Below are 21590 nucleotides of genomic sequence, written 5' to 3' on the forward strand. Positions count from 1 at the left end.
AATAAATATCATTATTTTATCAAATCAACACTTGACTTGTTATGCAATTCAAAGATTGTAAAAATAGGCCAGACCTTTTAATAGTAATTAGCACTTGTTTTGATGTTTCTACGGCAATCAATGTAAAAGTCATTGTGAACAAGAGATTTAATGGAGAATGTCTGTTGAACGTCTAATAGAAAACATTCTTTACCTCGGTGATATACCGATCCCATACATCCAGTGGAAACGTCATAAAAGACGTGAAGATTTTTCCCCTGCACAAAAACAGCTGTCTGTCCCAAGCTCAATAGGCTACTTGATACAATGTTACAAGTTCGCTAGTGAGAGCTTCATGCTGGACACAGTTTATAAACGTTTATTAATTTGATACAATGTTGCACTTTACTAGCGATACCTCAAGTCAAGACAAATAGAAAGTGAGGCAGACAGGCGGAGTAGAGAAATGAATTCAACTGAAAGAACCTATTTTTTTTTCATCAGGATATTTTCTTCTGTTTTTATTTGTTGGCTTTAGGCCTAAATATTTTACTTAGTTGATGATGGAAGTTATAGGCCTACTGCTGCATTGGCCTATCTCTAAGTTTCATGAGCTCCTTTCTTTAGTGGCAAATGGATCAAGGTTTATCAGTGTGTATGGTGCTCCTGCATTACTTAAATGTACATGTTTTTATTTTTATCATGTTAATTCAGATTTGTATGATTAACCAGGTGACAATGATTTAGAAAAACGAAAACATTATTATTGAAATGAAACTTCCACTAAAAATGCGCATATGAAAATCAGAGCTGGCACCCAGATTGGTAGAACTGGTAGGATACATTGTAAGCTTCCCCAAACTTGAAACTCACTGGTCTTTACTATAACACCCATTAAACAAATTCGCATGAAAAAAACGTGCCTCTTTTAAAGAAATTCGCATGAAAAAAATGTGTCCCCCTATGGAAATCCAATGCCATCTATCTGTTCTGGCGCCGGCCATGATTATCGTTAACAGTTGACAAAGACTACCAAGACAATGACCAATATTTATACAGTCCTATCACCATATGACTGTTCTGCAGGGAAAGACACTCGACAGAGTTCAATGTACACCATATTCCAATTATATCCGCTTGTTGAAGGGTGAGGGCTGATATATCCATGCTACAAAATAACTGTAAAAAAAAAAAAAAAAAAATAGAACATTTGCAGTTGCAATCTGTAAAGTTGAGGCGGGGCAGAAGTCGTCAGCAATATGTGAGACTGGCGTTTTTCTCATTTATGCAACTCTTCCGTTCTCCCTAGCATGCCTCAAGCAAGCTTGAAAATAAACAGGTTCTGCCGGAGTAGGTGATAAAGCCAAGCAGCACGCTCTTTTTGACGAGTCCAGCACGGACTAGGAATACGATACAGTCTCATTGGAGAATAAGTTTCGAGAGAAGGACTAAATAGTAACAAACAGCCTAAACTGAAACCATGGACGTATTCAATTCATGAAGAATCTCAGTTGAGCCATAAAGTGAGTTCTCAAATTGTTTCAGTAAACATATGGGAAGATAATGTGTAACATTTCTCTCTTGGTTGATATTTAGGCTATACTCTTTTTTTAAATCAACATATTGATTTGTTCGTGGGATTTGTTTTGGGGATTTATACCTACTTTATTTAAACACCAAAATAGCAAGGTTATTTTGTTGAGCTGAGAAACATAATTGTCCCCGAAGTTATTGGTATTTCCTAGAAAAACTATTATGTTAAGTGTATGTTTGTTAATAGTCTCATTATCCTCAGCATTTTTGCATTATGTTGGGCTTCTGAGTACTGAGTTTCTAAACCCAGAGGCGCAACATCGCTAAACTTCCGGGAACGCTTGCGAAACAGACCAAACAGAACAGGATGGGGTTTGAGAAGTCAATCAGAGAAGTGAAAAATGATTCCTTAGTTGTTAATTTTCTCGTAATCTAAAAGGCACGACCTAGATTCTTAAGTAGTTGAACATGTTATTACTCAAACCTGAAAGTTACCTATATGGAAGGAGTGCCTGACGGCCTGCACATGCGCAGGTCGGCGCGAAACGACTTTTAGATCCGAAGACGTGTTTCGACGCATGAGCATTGCGAGCCAATGTCGCCATGACATCGCCTACAAGCGTGATCAGGGATTTCTATTGGAGAAGCAGTTTTAGCCTATCTTCTTCACACGTGTACGGTCTTTGGTATTACTGTCTTTTCATGTCAGCCTGCCTAAATATGAACTTGCAAATGGAGTAAGAATTGACTGTTGTGCCAGGGGGAGGAGCCACTCCATAAGCCTTTTTACCCTGTGGCATATATCCCCCTTTCCACTTTGTTTTAGTGTTGGGTTACACAGGGACATGCACAAGAGAATATGAATATGTAAATGGTGACATATTTTGTTTAAGGCTGATTTTGCAAATACGGGTGCTTTTGGATGTTAAATATTTTCGAAAATGAAATCTCTTGGAACTGCTTTTTATCTATCTGAATATTTTCTTTACTCTGTCTGGAAACAAGATCCAATAGTGGCTGAGACCATACTATTTCAGAATTTTATCAATTTCCCCATATACCCGAGGGGAAATATCATTACCACCACGTTATAAAATGTGCTATCTTAGTTGAAAAGGATATCACAGAAATTGTGCTTAAGGTATTTTATAAAACATTTCTCATGATTTTTTTAAATCATGTTTTTTTTTTACTATTTCGAAGTTTTCTTAATTATATGTATTAATCATGGTCATGTCTAATCGTCCATATATATTTTGATGATACTCAGAAACATGTATTTACCACATCAAAATCATATTATCTTAAGAACAAGCATAAGGTTCACCTATTGGAAAAATCATCAATATCAATTGTAATTTAATACACCGTTTCCTCAAAAATATGTACCGTGGTGGTAATGACTTAGCATTGTGGTAATGACAAATTACATTTCATATAAAACAACTGAAAAATACCTTTAAACATTTTAATGCCACAGTTGTACATGTTTAATTGTATTGTATGTTTCCCAAGTTTGTTCTTCAAATTGCATGTGAAGTCTTCCAGTAGAGTTTGAAGGCTACCGTACACCTTCTCCTTTACAGTCAAATGGACATTAAACTTCTCTTTTGTTCCATCTTTTGTTTTTTTCTCTCACTATTCTGCCTGGCATTCTACTCAAACCACCATGTTTGTCGTCCACCATCAAAAGCGGAAGTCTGCAGCTCTTTCTCTTTGCAAAGAGGGCACTCTCGATACATGCACTATTTGGTCACCTTCTCGCAACACAAAGACCCAACCAATTCTTAAATGTTGCTGCTTTTAACCACTCTGTGATATAACAACTTGTCTGCCATGAACTGAAGGTTGGCATGTGTCTTACACTGGCATGTCTCTGTCTTTCACTGATGGATTGACAATCCAAAAGGGACATCTTTTGGTGAACTCTGTATGACAGCTTGACCTCTGATAATTCTAACTTCTGATGGAGTTTTGCCAGTGTGTCGTTCAGTTATCGCTTCTGCATTTTATTCTTGTGTCTTGTCAATCTTTCCCTTTTTCCTGTTGATGCTCGACTGTTATCATCATATTCAAAGAGCATTTTTATTTAACCTTCTATTGCTGGGCTAATTAAATTCAAATGTTTCTTTCTTGAGTACTGCAGACAGGTTGGCCGTTTGTTGTTTCCACTCATTGTCTTCGCAGAGAATCCAAATTCTCTGTGGGCCATTTTCACCATGGAATACTTTTTAGTAATTTCCCAGCCAAAACCTTGGATATCACCTGTTGGTCTTTTGCACTCTGTTGCTTCTGATATTTATCTTGCGGCTCTGATATGATGGTGTTATGTTATTCTTCTCAGATTCTGTGGCTTTAACCGCATTTGGTGTTTTGTTTTTGTTCCGAGAGAATCCAAAATACGGATCTTCTCTGACAATCTATCATATATTTCTTGTAATACTTTCTCATTTTTCTTTCCCGTGGCCTCCAACAGCATATCTGCCATACATAGATCTCTGTAGACTTTGGATCAGGTTTTTTTTCACCTTCCTACGGCCTCTCTGTCTTGGGGTTTCCGAGTTTTAATAGGAGAGGGAATCCGGTGCCATTTGAGGGGCAGGTAGGCCATCATTCTCTAGCTGTAAGACTTCAGGTGAGTGATGTGGTGTGTTCCTTGACAAGTATGACTCCATAACCACTCATTTCTGGATAGTTGATCTTCTGTTTCTTTGGTTTACTTTCCATTGCCCCCCCCCCCCTTTTCTCACTGGGAAAGTTGTGAGATGGGTTTCAGTTCACCACTTTCTTTTCTCTTGAGGTATCTTTTTGTTTCTTAAGATACTCTTGGTATCTTATAGGATCTTGTTTGATTTTGTTAATACATGTCATTGTCCTCTCCTTGGTTGATTTAAGGGGGTATCTTATATAAAAAATTAAAATAATAACAATTAAAGTCAGTAATAACCATAGAAAAATCACATAAATAGACATCAAAATCACTCAATCATCCTAACATAATCCAAAATGTAATAGTCTTATTTAGCAAATAAGTGTTCAATTTCAACTTAACCATGATCATATATGTAATTTATGTTTCTTTTCAGGTCTTAAGGTAAGTAAAAATGTATGAACTAATACATTTTGTCATTACCACCACATTCTGTCCTTTGCATCACAGTTCATTATGTGGTGGTAATAAGATGTGGTGGGAATTACATTTTTACAGTATTTGGTCATAAATAGCAGGGATTCTAGCATGCTAAATCCAGTTGAACAGCTTGCATACAATTTATCCTAAATACACATAATTAAAACAATTTTTAAAAATCTAACATAATTTGATGACATTATAGCCTATTTGGTAATGACGTACAGTATTATCTTCTCCAGTCATATTTACCTTTATTTTTCTATAATTTCCTGGCATCAAAATTTGAATCTCTCTCCATGACATCATCCCTATTCATATCCATGGTAACCAAGTACACAAACTTTAAAAAAACGTTATCATGTAATTTGCTTGTCGTGGTGGTATTAACACACGTAGACGACTGTATTTTCTGTAAAAAAAAGTTACAAATGGCTTATGCGCATCTAATATGTATATTGTGTCCATTTATTTGCCTCTTTTTAAAAACAGGTGCATTAAATATTTTCTAATTATCAACACTTTTGTAAGTGTAATACATAGTAGAATGTCAAAAGTCTGGGTGTGAGACAGGACAAACCTGTGCAAAACAGTGAAATCCAGACATGAAAGGCTTTAGAAAATAAAACAAACAAAAAACATTGAAAGTTGGGAAAAAAAGTTTAAGATTATTTTAGTCTCTACTTAACATTTACATTACATTTACGTCATTTAGCAGACGCTCTTATCCAGAGCGACTTACAATGGATGTGATTTTTTGTTGTTGTTGAAATTAACATTTTATTTTACAAATCTAACCCTGAGACACAAAAAGGCCCGCATTTGCAAAATCACCCATAAATAAGCAGAATTGATCATAGCCTACACATCTGTCACCGTATAACTTTGTTTCCATCCCTCCTCACTACCAAGTTCTCATATTGTGTGTACCCTCTCAGGTTCTCTCTCAGGAATCAGTATGGCGCACCGCTCTCAGTGTTCCTCAGCCGATGATAACCCCCTGGACCCCAAATACCTGCCTTCCCACTTCCGCGAGGAGTACCGGCTGGCCATTGACGCACTTGTGGAGGATGACTTGGAGGGCTATTATGAATTCCTCCAGAGTGCGGATGTAGTGGACTTCCTCTCCAGACAGGAAATTGAGCACATTAGGTGCACAGTGCAAATTCCGTACCAGAGCACTCAGCCAGAGCTCCCGTATGTAGAGACTGAGGGAGATGGCTCTTCAGACACGTACTGGCCTGTGCACTCTGACTTGGATGCACCTGGTCTTGACCTTGGCTGGCCCCAACAGCATCACTTCATAGGCCCCACCGAGGTCACCACGCTGGTTAACCCCTCTGAGCCAGATATGCCCAGTATCAAGGTGCAGGCTCGTCGACTTATCAAGAATGCTCAACAAGTATGTCGATCAGCTCCTTATTATACTAACACTGATTCTGTTGGGCAATATGTTGTGTAGCAGAAAGGATATGCAATAGTACAATAGTAAATGTAGAATCAGGGGCATAGTCGGTTTTTGAACATGGGGGGGCCCAATTTAGGCGGGGTGTGGGGGTCCTCCCCTAGATTGTTTTAGCAAATGTAAAATTATTTTCCTGCATTGTAAAGGCCCAATGCAGCTGTTTTTGATCTCAATATCAAATAATTTTTGGTTAACAATTAAGTACCTTACTGTAATAGTTTTCCATTAAAGTGGTCAAAAAGAAAATAATTTTTTGTTGCAAAAAACTATTTCTAAAGCAAGAATGTCACTAGGACTGTCTGGGAGTGGTCTGAGTGGGGGTGGGGAGGGGGGAGGGGGGAATCAAAGTGGTGCATTAACCACAGTGTAAATCAATCCACCAGAGCAGAAGGGCCAAATGGGAGGGAAATATAACCAATAACCTCCACCCACGCAAAACCTGCTGATTAAAACATCCTGTGTTGATTTTATTTTCAACCAGCAACTATCAGGAAATAACAGTTGAAATGATAAGCTGTTATACAAAATTTGATATGATACAGAGTTTTGACTGCACTGGGCCTTTAACCAGCAACTATCAGGAAATAACAGTTGAAATGATAAGCTGTTATACAATATGATACAACATTTGATATGATACAGAGTTTTGACTGCACTGGGCCTTTAACAAGGTTTGCCATGACTCATGGCACCTCTGGAAGGTTTGTAGAAAACATAGTAAAAGAAAGGAAATAAAACATTTAGTGGAGTTTTAAGTACAATGTAGGAAATATAATTGTTGGCTTGCCGCTTTATATACAGAAAACATTCAAACATAAAAAACCTTTGTTTGTTTTTTGAGGTGCACATGAAGATGTCTATTCAAATATGCTCTGTTGGTGAATATTCTCAACATGTACAAATATTTTTGGGGCAGATACCTTGTACCAATCTGTCTGTACTGGTTTTATCCATAACAAGGCCCAGGCGTAAAACAAGCCTTGTCTGAGACAGAACGTCCAAGAGCCTATCTTCTGCTTCTGTAGCGTGAAGCAGCTTGATATACAAGTACCCCCCCCCTGGACAGGACACTAGTCTGTTGCAGGGCCTTACCCCTAATTCAACTCCGTAATGCTGAGTGTCAAGCAGAGATGCATCAGGTCCAATTCTCAACTGGGCATCGAACCCCCAACCTTTCAATCTCAGGGTGGACTTTTTAACCACAAGGCCAAGGCAGTTATTTCAAAATATTATATTTTTATCTGGTTTTAGACATTCAATAAGAGATGCACCAATGTGGATATTGCGGGCCGATACCGATATACTATTTTATTTAACATTTTATGGCCATTCTAGCACAGATAGATACTGTAACAAAGTTATGTTCATAAGGCTAATAAGAAAATATGTGAAATTATTTGATTACATTTTTTACTTGCATCACAAAGTGACTGAAATGCATTCAAAATGTTTTGCAAAGTTCACGAAAACATCAGGGAAGATCATCAGGTAGGAATTGTGTGTCTAGAAAATAAGATCTGCATTGCTTTCAATTGCGGTTATGTCACTGTCCCTTCTAATGAGACCTGCAAGGCTTATGAGCATCGTAGAAGGAAACAGAATACATGTGTTCCTGTGAGTTGTAACCTTCAGTGATGGGGTCATAATAGCTTATAGCTCTAAAAGTTAGAGCTAAAAAGTATTTTCCCCCTTTCTGATAATTTTATTTTTGCATATTTTTCTGCTGAACGTAATCAGATCTTCAACCAAAACCTAATATTAGATAAAGAGAACCTGATTTTACAAATACCAAAAAGATATACTTATTTCATTTATTTAATTAACAAAGTTATGCAACACCCAATTCCCCTGTGTGAAAAAATGTATTGCCCCCTTACACTCTGGGGGCAATAACTGACTGTGCCACCTTTAGCTGCAATGACTGCAACCAAATGCTTCCTGTAGTTGTTGATCAAATCAAATTGTATTGGTCACATACACATGTTTAGCAGATGTTATTGCGGGTGTAGAGAAATGCTTGTGCTTCTAGTTCCTTCTAGTGCAACAATATCTAACAAGTAATATCTAACAACTTCACAACAAATACCTAATACACACAAATCTAAGTAAAGGAATGGAACTAAGAATATATAAATATATGGATGAGTAATGTGAAAGCGGCATAGACTAAGTTACAGTAGATAGTATAGAATATAGTATATACATATGAGGTGAGTAGTGCAAGATATGTAAACATTATTAAAGTGACTAGTGTTCCATTTAGTAAAGTGGCCAATGATTTCAAGTCTGTGTATGTAGGCAGCAGCCTCTCTGTGCTAGTGATGGCTATTTAACAGTCTGATGACCTTGAGATAGAAGCTGTCTCTCGGTTCCAGATTTGATTCACCTGTACTGACCTCACATTCTGGAGGCAGTGGCTCGAGTGGTTGTTGTCCTTGATGATCTTTTTGGCCTTGCTTTGACATCTGGTGCTGTAGGTGTTCTGGAGGGCAGGTAATTTGCCCTCGGTGATGCGTTGTGCAGACCGCACCACCCTCTGGAGAGCCTTGTGGTTGTGGGCAGTGCAGTTGCCGTCCCAGGCGGTGATGCAGCCCGACAGGATGCTCTCAATTGAGCATCTGTAAAAGTTTGTGAGGGTTTTAGGTGACAAGCCAAATTTCTTCAGCCTCCTGAGGTTGAAGAGGCGCTGTTGCGCTTCCTTCACCAAACTTTCTGTGTGGGTGGATCATTTCAGTTTGTCAGTGATATGTATGCCAAGGAACTTAAAACTTTCGACCTTCTCCACTGCTGTCCCGTCGATGTGGATGGGGGGTGCACCCTCTACTGTTTCTGGAAGTCCAGGATCATATCCTTTGTTTTGTTGATGTTGAATGTGAGGTTATTTTTCTGACACCACACTCCCAGAGCCTTGTTTGTTGTTGTTTCCTACCTTCACCACCTGGGGGCGGCCCGTCAGGAAGTCTAGAACCTAACTGCACAGGGCGGAGTTCAGACCCAGAGTCTCGAGCTTAATGATGAGCATGGAGGGTACTATGGTGTTGAATGCTGAGCTATAGTCAATGAACAGCATTCTTACATGGGTATTCCTCTTGTCCAGATGGGATACGGCAGTGTGCAATGTGATGGCAATTGCATCGTCTGTGGACCTATTGGGGCGGTAAGCAAATTGAAGTGGGTCTAGGGTGACAGGTAAGGTGGAGGTGATATGATCTTTGACTAGTCTCTCAAAGCACTTCATGATGACAGAAGTGAGTGCTACGAGGTGATAGTTATTTAGTTCAGTTACCTTTGCATTCTTGGGTACAGGAACAATGGTGGCCATCTTGAAGCAAGTGGGGACAGCAGACTGCTTCAGTGTTACTTGCCTTGAAGCGAGCATAGAAGTCATTTAGCTCATCTGGTAGGCTCGTGTCATTGGGCAGCTCGCGGCTGTGCTTCCCTTTGTAGTCTGTAATAGTTTGCAAGCCCTGCCGACGAACGTCGGAGCCGGTGTAGTACGATTCAATCTTAGTCCTGCATTGACACATTGCCTGTTTGATGGTTCATCGGGGGGCATAGCGGGATGTCTTATAAGCTTCCGGGTTAGAGTCCTGCTCCTTGAAAGCAACAGCTCTACCCTTTAGCTCAGTGCGGATGTTGCCTGTAATCCATGGCTTCTGGTTGGAGTATGTATGTATGGTCACTGTGGGGATGACGTCATCGATGCACTTATTGATGAAGCCAGTGACTGATGTGGTGTACACCTCAATGCCATCGGAAGAATCCCAGAACATATTCCAGTCTGTGCTAGCAAAACAGTCCTGTAGCTTACCATCTGCTTCATCTGACCACTTTCTTATTGACCAAGTCACTGGTGCTTCCTGCTTTAGTTTTTGCGTGTAAGCAGGAATCAGGAGGATAGAATTATGGTCAGATTTGCCAAATGAGGGCGAGGGAGAGCTTTGTATGCATTTCTGTGTGTGGAGTAAAGGTGGTCTAGAGTTTTTTTCCCCTCTGGTTGCACATTTAACATGCTGGTAGAAATGAGATGAAACGTATTTGAGTGCGGTCTTAGTGCCAGCATCGGTTTGTGGTGGTATGTAGACCGCTACAAAAAATAGATAAAAACTCTCTTTGTAAATAGTGTGGTCTACAGCTTTTCATGAGATGTTTTTGTTTTTGTTTAATTTAACCTTTATTTAACTAGGCAAGACAGTTAAGAACACATTGTTATTTACAATGACGGCCTACCCCGGCCAAACCCGGATGAAGCTGGGCCAATTGTGCGCCACCCTATGGGACTCCCAATCACGGCCGGATGTGATACAGCCTGGATTCAAACCAGGGACTGTAGTGACGCCTCTTGCACTCAGGCGATGTCGTCGTTCAGCCATGACTCTGTGAAACATAAGATATTACAGTTGTTAATAAAAATGTAAAACATTTATTTAACCTTTATTTAACTAGGCAAGTCAGTTAAGAACAAACTTATTTGCAATGATGGCCTACCAAAAGGCAAAAGTCCTCCTGCGGTGACGGGGGCTGGGATTAAAAATAAAACAAATAAATAACATATAAATATAGGACAAAACACACATCACGACAAGAGAGACAACACAACACTACATAAAGAGAGACCTAGACAACAACATAGCAAGGCAGCAACACATGAAAACACAGCATGGTAACAACACAACATGACAACAACATGGTAGCAGCACAAAACATTATTAGGCACAGACAACAGCACAAAGGACAAGGTGGAGACAACAATACATCACGCAAAGCCGCCACAACTCTCAGTAAGAGTGTCCATGATTGAGTCTTTGAATGAAGAGATTGAGATAAAACTGTCCAGTTTGAGTGTTTGTTGCAGCTCGTTCCAGTCGCTAGCTGCAGCGATCTGAAAAGAGGAGCGACCCAGGGATGTGTGCTTTGGGGACATTTAACAGAATGTGACTGGCAGAATGGGTGTTGCATGTGGAGGATGAGGGCTGCAGTACATATCTCAGAAAGGGGGAGTGAGGCCTAAGAGGGTTTTATAAATAAGCAGAAACCTGTGGGTCTTGCGACGGGTATACAGAGATGACCAGTTTACAGAGGAGTATAGAGTGCAGTGATATGCCTTATAAGGAGCAGTGGTGGCAAATCTGATGGCCGAATGGTAAAGAACATCTAGCCATTCGAGAGCACCCTTACCTGCCGATCAATAAATTACGTCTCTGTAATCCATCATTGTTACGTGCCTCCTAGTAGGAGGGAGGTGCAGGAATCAGGAGCAGGAGAGCAAGAAAGTCCCAGTGGCACAATCATTTTATTTAAAGCTTTTTTACGAGAAAAATCGCATAAAAATGTATTTTAAACAGCGTTTGACATGCTTCGAAATACGGTAATGGAATATTTTGAAATTTTTTGTCACGAAACGCGTCGGGCGCGTCACCCTTCTTTACCCATCGGATAGTGTCTTGAACGCACGAACAAAACGCCGCTATTTGGATATAACTATGGATTATTTTGAACCAAACCAACATTTGTTATTGAAGTAGAAGTCCTGGGAGTGCATTCTGACGAAGACAGCAAAGGTAATCAAACTTTTCTAATAGTAAATCGGAGTTTGGTGAGTACCACACTTGGTGGGTGTCAAAATAGCTAGCCTGTGATGGCCGGGCTATCTACTCAGAATATTGCAAAATGTGCTTTCACCGAAAAGCTATTTTAAAATCGGACATAGCGAGTGCATAAAGGAGTTCTGTATCTATAATTCTTAAAATAATTGTTATGTTTTTTGTGAACGTTTATCGTGAGTAATTTAGTAAATTCACCGGAAGTGTTCGGTGGGAATGCTAGTCACATGCTAGTCACATGCTAATGTAAAAAGCTGGTTGTTGATATAAATATGAACTTGATTGAACAAAACATGCATGTATTGTATAACATAATGTCCTAGGATTGTCATCTGATGAAGATCATCAAAGGTTAGTGCTGCATTTAGCTGTGGTTTGGGTTTATGTGACATTATATGCTAGCTTGAAAAATGGGTGTCTGATTATTTCTGGCTGGGTACTCTGCTGACATAATCTAATGTTTTGCTTTCGTTGTAAAGCCTTTTTGAAATCGGACAGTGTGGTTAGATTAACGAGAGTCTTGTCTTTAAAATGGTGTAAAATAGTCATATGTTTGAGAAATTGAAGTAATAGCATTTCTAAGGTATTTGAATATCGCGCCACGGTATTAAACTGGCTGTTGAGAAGGTGGATAGAGGTTAACCCACCTGACCAAGTCCTAAAGCAATGGGACTCCCTAAATCTTCCTCAGATTATTGCCAATCCGACAAGGTATGACTCCAAACACCCAGAAAAGGCTACTCTCCTTGATGTTATCCTCACAAATAATCCTGATAGGTATCAGTCTGGCATTTTCTGTAATGACCTCAGTGATCACTGTTTTACAGCCTGTGTTCGTAATGGCTGCTCAGTGAAACGACCTGTCCTGATTTGTTAGACGCTTGCAAAAAACTTTAATGAGCAAGCCTTCCTTCATGAACTGGCCTCTGTAAAATGGTATAGAATCAGCTTGATCCCCTTTTTTTTATATTTTCAGTGGTATTGTTAACAAACACAAGATCTATGATAAAAACATCCTAAAGATTGATTATATACATTGTTTGACATGTTTCTACGAATTATAATGGAACTTTTTTGACTGTTCGTCTGGACTTTGTTAAGCATGTCCCAGTTTAGGTCACCTAGCAGAACAAATTCATACTTAGTGTAAGGGGCCAGGAGAGAGCTTAAGGCAGGCTGCTGCTGATGGAGGATGGTAGCACCCAGCAACAGTCAAAAAAGAGGTATTTGAAAGTTTAATGCTTAAAACCAGCAAATCAAATTGTTTGGGGACAGACTTGATGGAGACAACCGAGCACTGAAGATGATCCTTGGTAAAGATTGCCATTACCCCACCTTTGGAAGATCTGTCTTGCCGAAAAAGGTTATAACCAGAAAGGTTAACATCAGTATTCATAATACTCTTCCTTAACCATGTCTCACTAATGACCAACACATCTGGATTGGAGCTGTGAACCCACACTTTCAATTTATTATTTTTAGGTAATAAGCTTATGGTGTTAACGTGCAGAAAACCCAGGCTTTTACGAGAGCAGAAATCATTTAATGTCTCGGTGGTAGGATATACGTGATCGTAGTTTGTCTATTTTATTATCAATTGATTGTACGTTGGCTAATAGGATCGATGGCAAAGGTATATTACCCTCTTGGCGACGGATCCTAACAAGGCACCCAGGATCTTCGTCCACGATACCTCTGTCTCTTTCTCCTGTGAATGACGGGGATGAGGGCCTTGTCAGGCGTCTGAAGTAAATCCTTCCCGTCCGACTCATTGAAGAAAAAGTATTCTTCCAGTATGGGGTGAGTAATCGCTGTCCTGATATCTAGAAGCTCTTTCCGGTCATAAGACACAGTGGCAGAAACATTATGTACAAAATAACTTACAAATAATGCGAAAAAACATACACAATAGAAAAATTGGTTATGTGATCGTAAAACGGCGGCCAACTCCTTCGGCGCCATTGTCAAAAGATTTCCAGTTTGCATAAAGCCCAGTGAAGCTCTTGAGGGCTGTCGTGGTATCGGCTTGAGGGGGGGTATGCACGGCCGTGACAATAACCAAAGAGATGGGAGATATCTCATGGGAGATAACAGGGTCGGCATTTGATTACAAGGTATTCTAGATCGGGTGAACAAAAGGACTTGAGTTCCTGTATATTATTACAATTACACCATGAGTCATTAGCCATGACACATACACCCCCGCCCTTCTTCTACCCAGAGAGATGTTTATTCCTGTCAGTGCAATGAACTGAGAATCCAGATGGCTGGCCCGACTCCGACAGTATATCCAGAGAGAGACATGTTTCCGTGAAACAAAGTATGTTACAATCCCGGTTGTCTCTCTGGAAAGAAACCCTTGCCCTGATCTCGTCAACTTTGTTATCCAGGGACTGAACATTAGTGGTGGGTGCTGTGACTAGAAGACCTCTCCGAATTCTTCTTCTCCACCAGCGTTGTTTTGGGTCGGCCTCTGGAATCAGTTAATTTGCCCTGGGTGGTGCGAACAAAGGATCCGCTTCGGGAAAGTTGTATTCCTTGTTGTAATGCTGGTAGTGCTGGTGAGTTACCGTTGCTCTGATATCCAATAGTTCTTCCCGGCTGTATGTAATAACACACAACATTTTCTGGGCTAACAATGTAAGAAATAATACATAAAAAAAATACTGCTTAGTTTCCTAAGAACTAGAAGCGAGGCAGCCCTCTCAGTCTCTCACATCACTGTGGAGGAATTTTGGTCCACTCTTGCATGCAGAACTGCTTTAACTTAGCGATATTTGTGGATTTTCAAGCATGAACTGCTCATTTCAAGTCCTGCCACAACATCTCAACTGGGATAGGTCTTTGACTAGGCCAGTGGTTCCCAAACTTTTTGTAGTCCCGTACCCCTTCAAACATTCAACCTCCAGCTGCGTAACCCCTCTAGCACCAGGGTCAGCACACTCTCAAATGTTGTTTTTTGCCATCATTGTAAGCCTGCCACACACACACACTATACAATACAGTTATTAAACATAAGAATGAGTGTGAGTTTTTGTCACAACCCGGCTCGTGGGAAGTGACAAAGAGCTCTTAAAGAACCAGGGCACAAATAATAATAATCAATAATTTTGCTCTTTATTTGAACATCTTACATGTAAAATGTGTTCATTGAAAATGGTGAATAACTCAGGTTAATGAGAAGGGTGTGCTTGAAAGGATGCACATAACTCTGCAATGTTGGGTTGTATTGGAGAGAGTCTCAGTCTTAAATCATTTTCCACACACAGTCTGTGCATGTATTTCGTTTTCATGCTAGTGAGGGCCGAGAATCTACTCTCACCTAGGTACGTGGTTGCAGAGGGCAACAGTGTCTTAACAGCAATTTGCCAAGGCAGGATACTCTGAGTGCAGCCCAATCCAGAAATCTGGCAGTGGCTTCTGATTCCATTACATTTTCACAGAATCTCTTCTTCAGATATCGGTAAGTGGACTGGAGGCAGGGCATGAAAGGGATAACGAATCCAGTTGTTTGTGTCATGTGTTTCGGGAAAGTACCTGTGTAATTGCGCACCAAACTCACTCAGGTGCTTCGCTATATCACCTTTGACATTGTCCATAAGCTTGAGTTCATTTGCACACAAAAAATCATACAATGATGGGAAGACCTGTGTGTTGTTAATTCGTTAATCTCTCGTTAATCCAACCACATTGTCCAATTTCAAAAAGGCTTTACAGCGAAAGCAAAACATTAGATTATGTCAGGAGAGTACCCAGCCAAAAATAATCACACAGCCATTTTCAAAGCAAGCATATATGTCACAAAAACCCAAACCACAGCTAAATGCAGCACTAACCTTTGATGATCTTCATCAGATAACACTCCTAGGACATTATGTTATACAATACATGCATGTTTTGTTCAATCAAGTTCATATTTATATCAAAAACCAGCTTTTTACATTAGCATGTGATGTTCAGAACTAGCATACCCACCGAAAACTTCCGGTGAATTTACTAAATTACTCATCATAAACGTTGACAAAATACATAACAATTATTTTAAGAATTATAGATACAGACCTCCTTTATGCAACCGCTATGTCAGATTTTAAAATAGCTTTTCGGCGAAAGCACATTTTGCAATATTCTCAGTACATAGCTCAGCCATCACAGGCTAGCTATTCAGACATCCGCCAACATCAGGGCAACCTAAACTCAGAATTACTATTAGAAAAATTGGATTACCTTTGCTGTTCTTCGTCAGAATGCACTCCCAGGACTTCTACTTCAACAACAAATGTTGTTTTGGTTCCAAATAATCCATAGTTATATCCAAATACCTCCGTTTTGTTCGTGCGTTCAGGTCACTATCCAAAGGGTAACGCGCGAGCGCATTTCGTGACAAAAAAATTCAAAATATTCCATTACCGTACTTAGAAGCATGTCAAACGCTGTTTAAAATACATTTTTATGCTATTTTTCTTGTAAAATAGCAATAATATTCCAACCGGACAACGTTGTATTCATTCAAAGAGGGAAAGAAAAAAATGGCGAGGTCTCGTGAACGCGCATCTCCAGTCTCTCTGTCCCCAGGCAGACCACTGACAAACTCTGCTTCTGTTATCTGCCCAGAGACAGGAGACGCATCAATCCGCTTTCTGAAGGCTTTAGAGAGCCAATGGAAGCCTTAGAAAGTGTCACGTAACAGCTCAGATGCTGTAATTTCGATAGAGATGCAACAGAAGGACTACAAATTGTCAGACAGGCCACTTACTGCATGGAATCTTCTCAGGTTTTTGCCTGCCATATGAGTTCTGTTATACTCACAGACACCATTCAAACAGTTTTAGAAACGTTAGTGTTTTCTATCCAAATCTACTAATACTATGCATATTCTCGTTTCTGGGCAAGAGTAGTAACCAGTTTAAATCGGGTACGTTTTTTATCCGGACGTGAAAATACAAAGTTAGCCATTTTCACTGTAATGTCCAAAACGTCTTTCAAGCTGTCAGGCTTTCCCTTGGCAGCAAGAGCCTCTCATGGATGCTGCAGTGTACCCAAGTGGCGTCGGGAGCAACTGCTTGCACGTGCGTTACAACTCCACTATGTCTCCCTGGCATGGCTTTTGCGCCATCAGTACAGATACCAACACATCTTGACCACCAAAGTCCATTTGATGTCACAAAGCTGTCCAGTACTTTAAAAAATCCTCTCCTGTTGTCCTGGTTTCCAGTGATTTGCAGAAGAGGATGTCTTCCTTAATTGACCCCCTATAAATGTAACGGACATACACCAGGAGCTGTGCCAGGCCCGCCATGTCTTTTGACTCATACAGCTGTAACACATAGAATTCACTGGCTTGAATGCGAAGCAGTAATTGTTTTAAAACATCTCCTGCCATGTCACTGATGCTTCGTGAAACAGTGTTGTTTGATGGAGGCATTGTCTGTATAGTTTTTTGGGCCTTTTCCCCCAGCATTGTCCCAGCCATATCCGCGGCAGCAGGAAGAATTAAGTCCTCCACAATAGTATGGGGCTTCCCTGTCCTAGCCACTCGGTAGCGCACCATATAAGACGCTTCTAGCCCCTTGTTATTAATGGTATCTGTTGCTTTTACATATGTCTTACTACTCAAAAGTCGTCTTAATTGTCGCTCCAAAAACTCCTGTGGCTTATTTTTGTTTAATTTAATTTTTATGTCTGCGCAAAAGTGAAGGTTTCTGTCACGGTTGTCGTCGGTTAAGGAGGACCAAAACGCAGCAGGTATGTGCAGGCTCATCTTGACTTTTATTAACTATCAAAAATGAACACAAAAATAACAAACAGAAATACGATCGACAAAAAACAGTCTGGTAAGGCACAAGGCTAAACACAGAACAATCACCCACCAATAACAAACACAAACACACCCTAATTTATGAGACTCTCAATCAAAGGCAGATAGACAACACCTGCCTTCAACTGAGAGTCCCAACCCCAATTAACCAAACATAGAAACAGACATACTAGACTAAACATAGAATACCTGAAAACCAAACAGTGCCCAAAAACCCCGGAATACTTAAACCAAATGCCCCTTCAACAAAACACACCACCCCGAACCACATAAAACAAATACCCTCTGCCACGTCCTGACCAAACTACAATACTAATTAACCCTTATACTGGCCAGGACGTGACAGTACCCCCCCCTTAAAAACAAAAAAACAACAACCCCAAACAACAAAACAAATTTCCCCTCTACTAAAAGGGAGGGAATGGAGGGTGGCTGCCGTCAACGACGGCACTGTGCTACACCCCCCCTCCCCAACCCACCTATATCAGGAGGTGGCTCCGGTTCTGGCCGTTCCGGGCAGTCGGGCCACTCTGGCAGTTCGGGGCAGTCTGGCCAGTCTGGCAGCTCGGGGCAGTCTGGCAGCTCGGTGCAGTCTGGCAGCTCGGTGCAGTCTGGGCAGTCTGGCAGCTCGGGGCAGTCTGGGCAGTCTGGCAGCTCGGGGCAGTCTGGGCAGTCTGGCAGCTCGGGGCAGTCTGGGCAGTCTGGCAGCTCGGGGCAGTCTGGCAGTTCGGGGCAGTCTGGGCAGTCTGGGCAGTCTGGGCAGTCTGGCAGTTCGGGGCAGTCTGGCCACTCCGGCAGTTCGGGGCAGTCTGGCCACTCCGGCAGTTCGGGGCAGTCTGGCCACTCCGGCAGTTCGGGGCAGTCTGGCCACTCCGGCAGTTCGGCGCAGTCTGGCCACTCCGGCAGTTCGGCGCAGTCTGGCTACTCCGGCAGTTCGGCGCAGTCTGGCCACTCCGGCGACTGTTGACTGGCGGGCAGCTCCGACGACTGTTGACTGGCGGGCAGCTCCGACGACTGTTGACTGGCGGGCAGCTCCGACGACTGTTGACTGGCGGGCAGCTCCGACGACTGTTGACTGGCGGGCAGCTCCGACGACTGTTGACTGGCGGGCAGCTCCGACGACTGTTGACTGGCGGGCAGCTCTGACGACTGTTGACTGGCGAGGCTGGGTTTACGCACTTGAAGGCTAGTGCGGGGAGCGGGAACAGGACGAGTCGGACTGGGTTGACGCACTTCCGGGTCCGCACGAGAGACAGGAGCTGGAAACCTAGGGCTATGGAGGCGCACAGTCGGTCTAGATCTTACCTCCTGCACAACCCGCCTTGGCTGGATGGAACTAGTAGCCCTGTACGAGCGGGGTGCTCGTACAGGGCAGACTGGGCTGTGCAGGGGCCTGATGGTAGCTGTGCGTAGAGCGGGAGTTGGGTAGCCTGGTCCTCGGAGGCGTACCGGCGACCAGATGCGCTGCGCAGGCATCCTCCTACCAGGCTGGATGCCCGCTCTAGCACGGCACCTGCGAGGGGCTGGAATAACTCGCACCGGACTGTGCGTGCGTATGGGTGAGAGTGCGCTCCTCAGCGAAACATAGCGCTCTCCACCCCATACGCTCCTCCATATAACCACGGGTAGCTGGCTTCCGGCTCTTCCTACGCCTAGCCAAACTACCCGTGTGCCCCCCCAAAAAAAATTCTTGGGGGTGCCTCTCGTGCTTCTCCCTCAGCGCGTCCATGGCCTCGTACCTCCGCCTCTCTGCCTTGGCTGCCTCAATTTCCCACTGCGGGTGGCGATAATCCCCAGCCTGGTGCCAAGGTTCGGCCCCGTCCAGAACTTCCTCCCAGGTCCACTTCTCCCGCCAGTCCAACTCGAAGTCCCTCTGCTCCTTCCTCTGCTGCTTGGTCCATAGTTGGTGGGTGATTCTGTCACGGTTGTCGTCGGTTAAGGAGGACCAAAACGCAGCAGGTATGTGCAGGCTCATCTTGACTTTTATTAACTATCAAAAATGAACACAAAAATAACAAACAGAAATACGATCGACAAAAAACAGTCTGGTAAGGCACAAGGCTAAACACAGAACAATCACCCACCAATAACAAACACAAACACACCCTAATTTATGAGACTCTCAATCAAAGGCAGATAGACAACACCTGCCTTCAACTGAGAGTCCCAACCCCAATTAACCAAACATAGAAACAGACATACTAGACTAAACATAGAATACCTGAAAACCAAACAGTGCCCAAAAACCCCGGAATACTTAAACCAAATGCCCCTTCAACAAAACACACCACCCCGAACCACATAAAACGAATACCCTCTGCCACGTCCTGACCAAACTACAATACTAATTAACCCTTATACTGGCCAGGACGTGACAGTTTCATTGAGTTGTGAGATAGTACTTTTGCACATAGACTACCATTCAAAAGTTTGGCGTCACTTAGAAATGCCCTTGTTTTTGAAAGAAAAGCTATTTTTTTTGTCCATTAAAATAACATAAAATTGATCAGAAATACAGTGTAGACATTGTTAATGTTGTAAATGACTATTGTAGCTGGAAAAGAGAATAGACTGATGAGTTTCAGAAGAATGTTCTTTGTTTCTGGCAATTTTGAGCCTGTAATCGAACACAAAAATGCTGATGCTCCAGATACTCAACTAGTCTAAAGAAGGCCAGTTTTATTGCTTCTTTAATCAGGACAACAGTGTTCAGCTGTGCTAACATAATTACACAAGGGTTTTCTAAGTATCAATTAGCCTTTTAAAATGAAAAATTTGGATTCGCTAACACAACGTGCTATTGGAACACATAAGTGATGGTTGCTGATAATGTGCCTCTGTACGCCTACAGTATGTAGATATTCCATAAAAATCTGCCATTTCCAGCTACAATAGTCATTTACAACATTAATAATGTCTACACTGTATTTTTGATCAATTTTATGTTATTTTAATGGACCAAAAAATTTGCTTTTCTTTCAAAAACAAGGACCCCAATCTTTTGAACGGTAGTGTAAGGGAACACCAAATCAATGTAGTTCTCACCATATTTGCACCTCTTCGATGGTCCAACGTCCCTGTCTGTTGTTCGGTGCTTTCACGGGTAAGGGGGCAGTAGCTCTTCCACTGCATCAGATTCACAACTGTCAGTGTACATGCTAGCTGGGCTAACAACAAATGTAGAATTACTGATGCTAGCATTGGATGTGCTCGTGGAAGCAGAACAACTTGTGTTGTCGACAGGTGCAGGTGTAGTACTGCTGGTAGTTGCAGTACTACCAGTAGAGCTGGTATGTGTCTATATGGACGTGGTTCTTACTAAATGGACTGTCTGAAAACTAAAATAATTCTTCACCGTTTTTTTTAACAAATGTTATTTATTTTTAAATGGGAAAAAAATGGAATCACATTTTTATTTGGCATACCCCCGACGGCAGGTAGTCCAGGTATGCCCCCCAAGTTTGGGAATACCTGGACTAGGCCATTCCAAATCTTCAAATGTGTTGCTTTTTAGCCATTTTCATGTAGACTTGATTGTGAGTTTAATTATTCTCTTGCTGTATGACTCAGCTGCGCTTCAGCTTCAGCTCACAGATGGATGGCCTGGTCGTCCAGGTCCAGGTCCTGAGGCAGAAAAGCATCCCCAAGCTTGACCGTTGGTATAAGGTTGTTTTATTTTTTATTTTTTACCCCTTTTTCTCTCCAATTGGTTGTTACAATCGTGTCCCATCGCTGCAACTCACATACGGACTTGGGAGAGGCGAAGGTTGAGAGCCATGTGTCCTCTGAAACACGACACTGCTAAGCCGCACTGTTTCTTGACACACTGCTCGGTTAACCCGGAAGCCAGCCACACCAATGTGTCAGAGAAAACACAGTCCAACTGGCAACCATGTCAGCGTGCATGCACCCAGCCCTCCACAGGAGTCGCTAGAGCGAGATGGAACAAGGACATCCCGGCCGGCTGAACCCTCCCCAAACCCGGACAATGCTGGGCCAATTGTGCGCAACCTCATGAGTCTCTCAGTTGTGGCCAGCTGTGACACTGCCGGGAACGAACCC

The 21590-nt window shown here is 42.0% G+C and overlaps 1 protein-coding gene across 5 annotated transcripts in view; it reads left to right on the forward strand.

Moving 5' to 3' along the window:
- Window positions 1-841: 841 nt before the first annotated feature.
- The window catches only part of LOC115152996 (protein FAM83H), a 30780-nt gene continuing 10031 nt past the window's right edge, over window positions 842-21590 (forward strand). The window contains exons 1-2 of one of the 5 annotated variants that reach the window (XM_029697977.1): window positions 842-1502; window positions 5581-6350. In XM_029697977.1, the coding sequence (XP_029553837.1) occupies window positions 5601-6104 (504 nt within the window). In that variant the 5' untranslated portion in view covers window positions 842-1502; window positions 5581-5600 and the 3' untranslated portion in view covers window positions 6105-6350. Of the gene's footprint in view, window positions 1503-1937; window positions 4148-5580; window positions 6351-21590 lie in introns of those variants that run through there. The other 4 variants (XM_029697975.1, XM_029697973.1, XM_029697974.1 and 1 more) reach the window with 4 other exon arrangements.

Source organism: Salmo trutta, chromosome 18 (assembly GCF_901001165.1).
Source record: "Salmo trutta chromosome 18, fSalTru1.1, whole genome shotgun sequence".
Classification (NCBI taxonomy): domain Eukaryota; kingdom Metazoa; phylum Chordata; class Actinopteri; order Salmoniformes; family Salmonidae; genus Salmo; species Salmo trutta.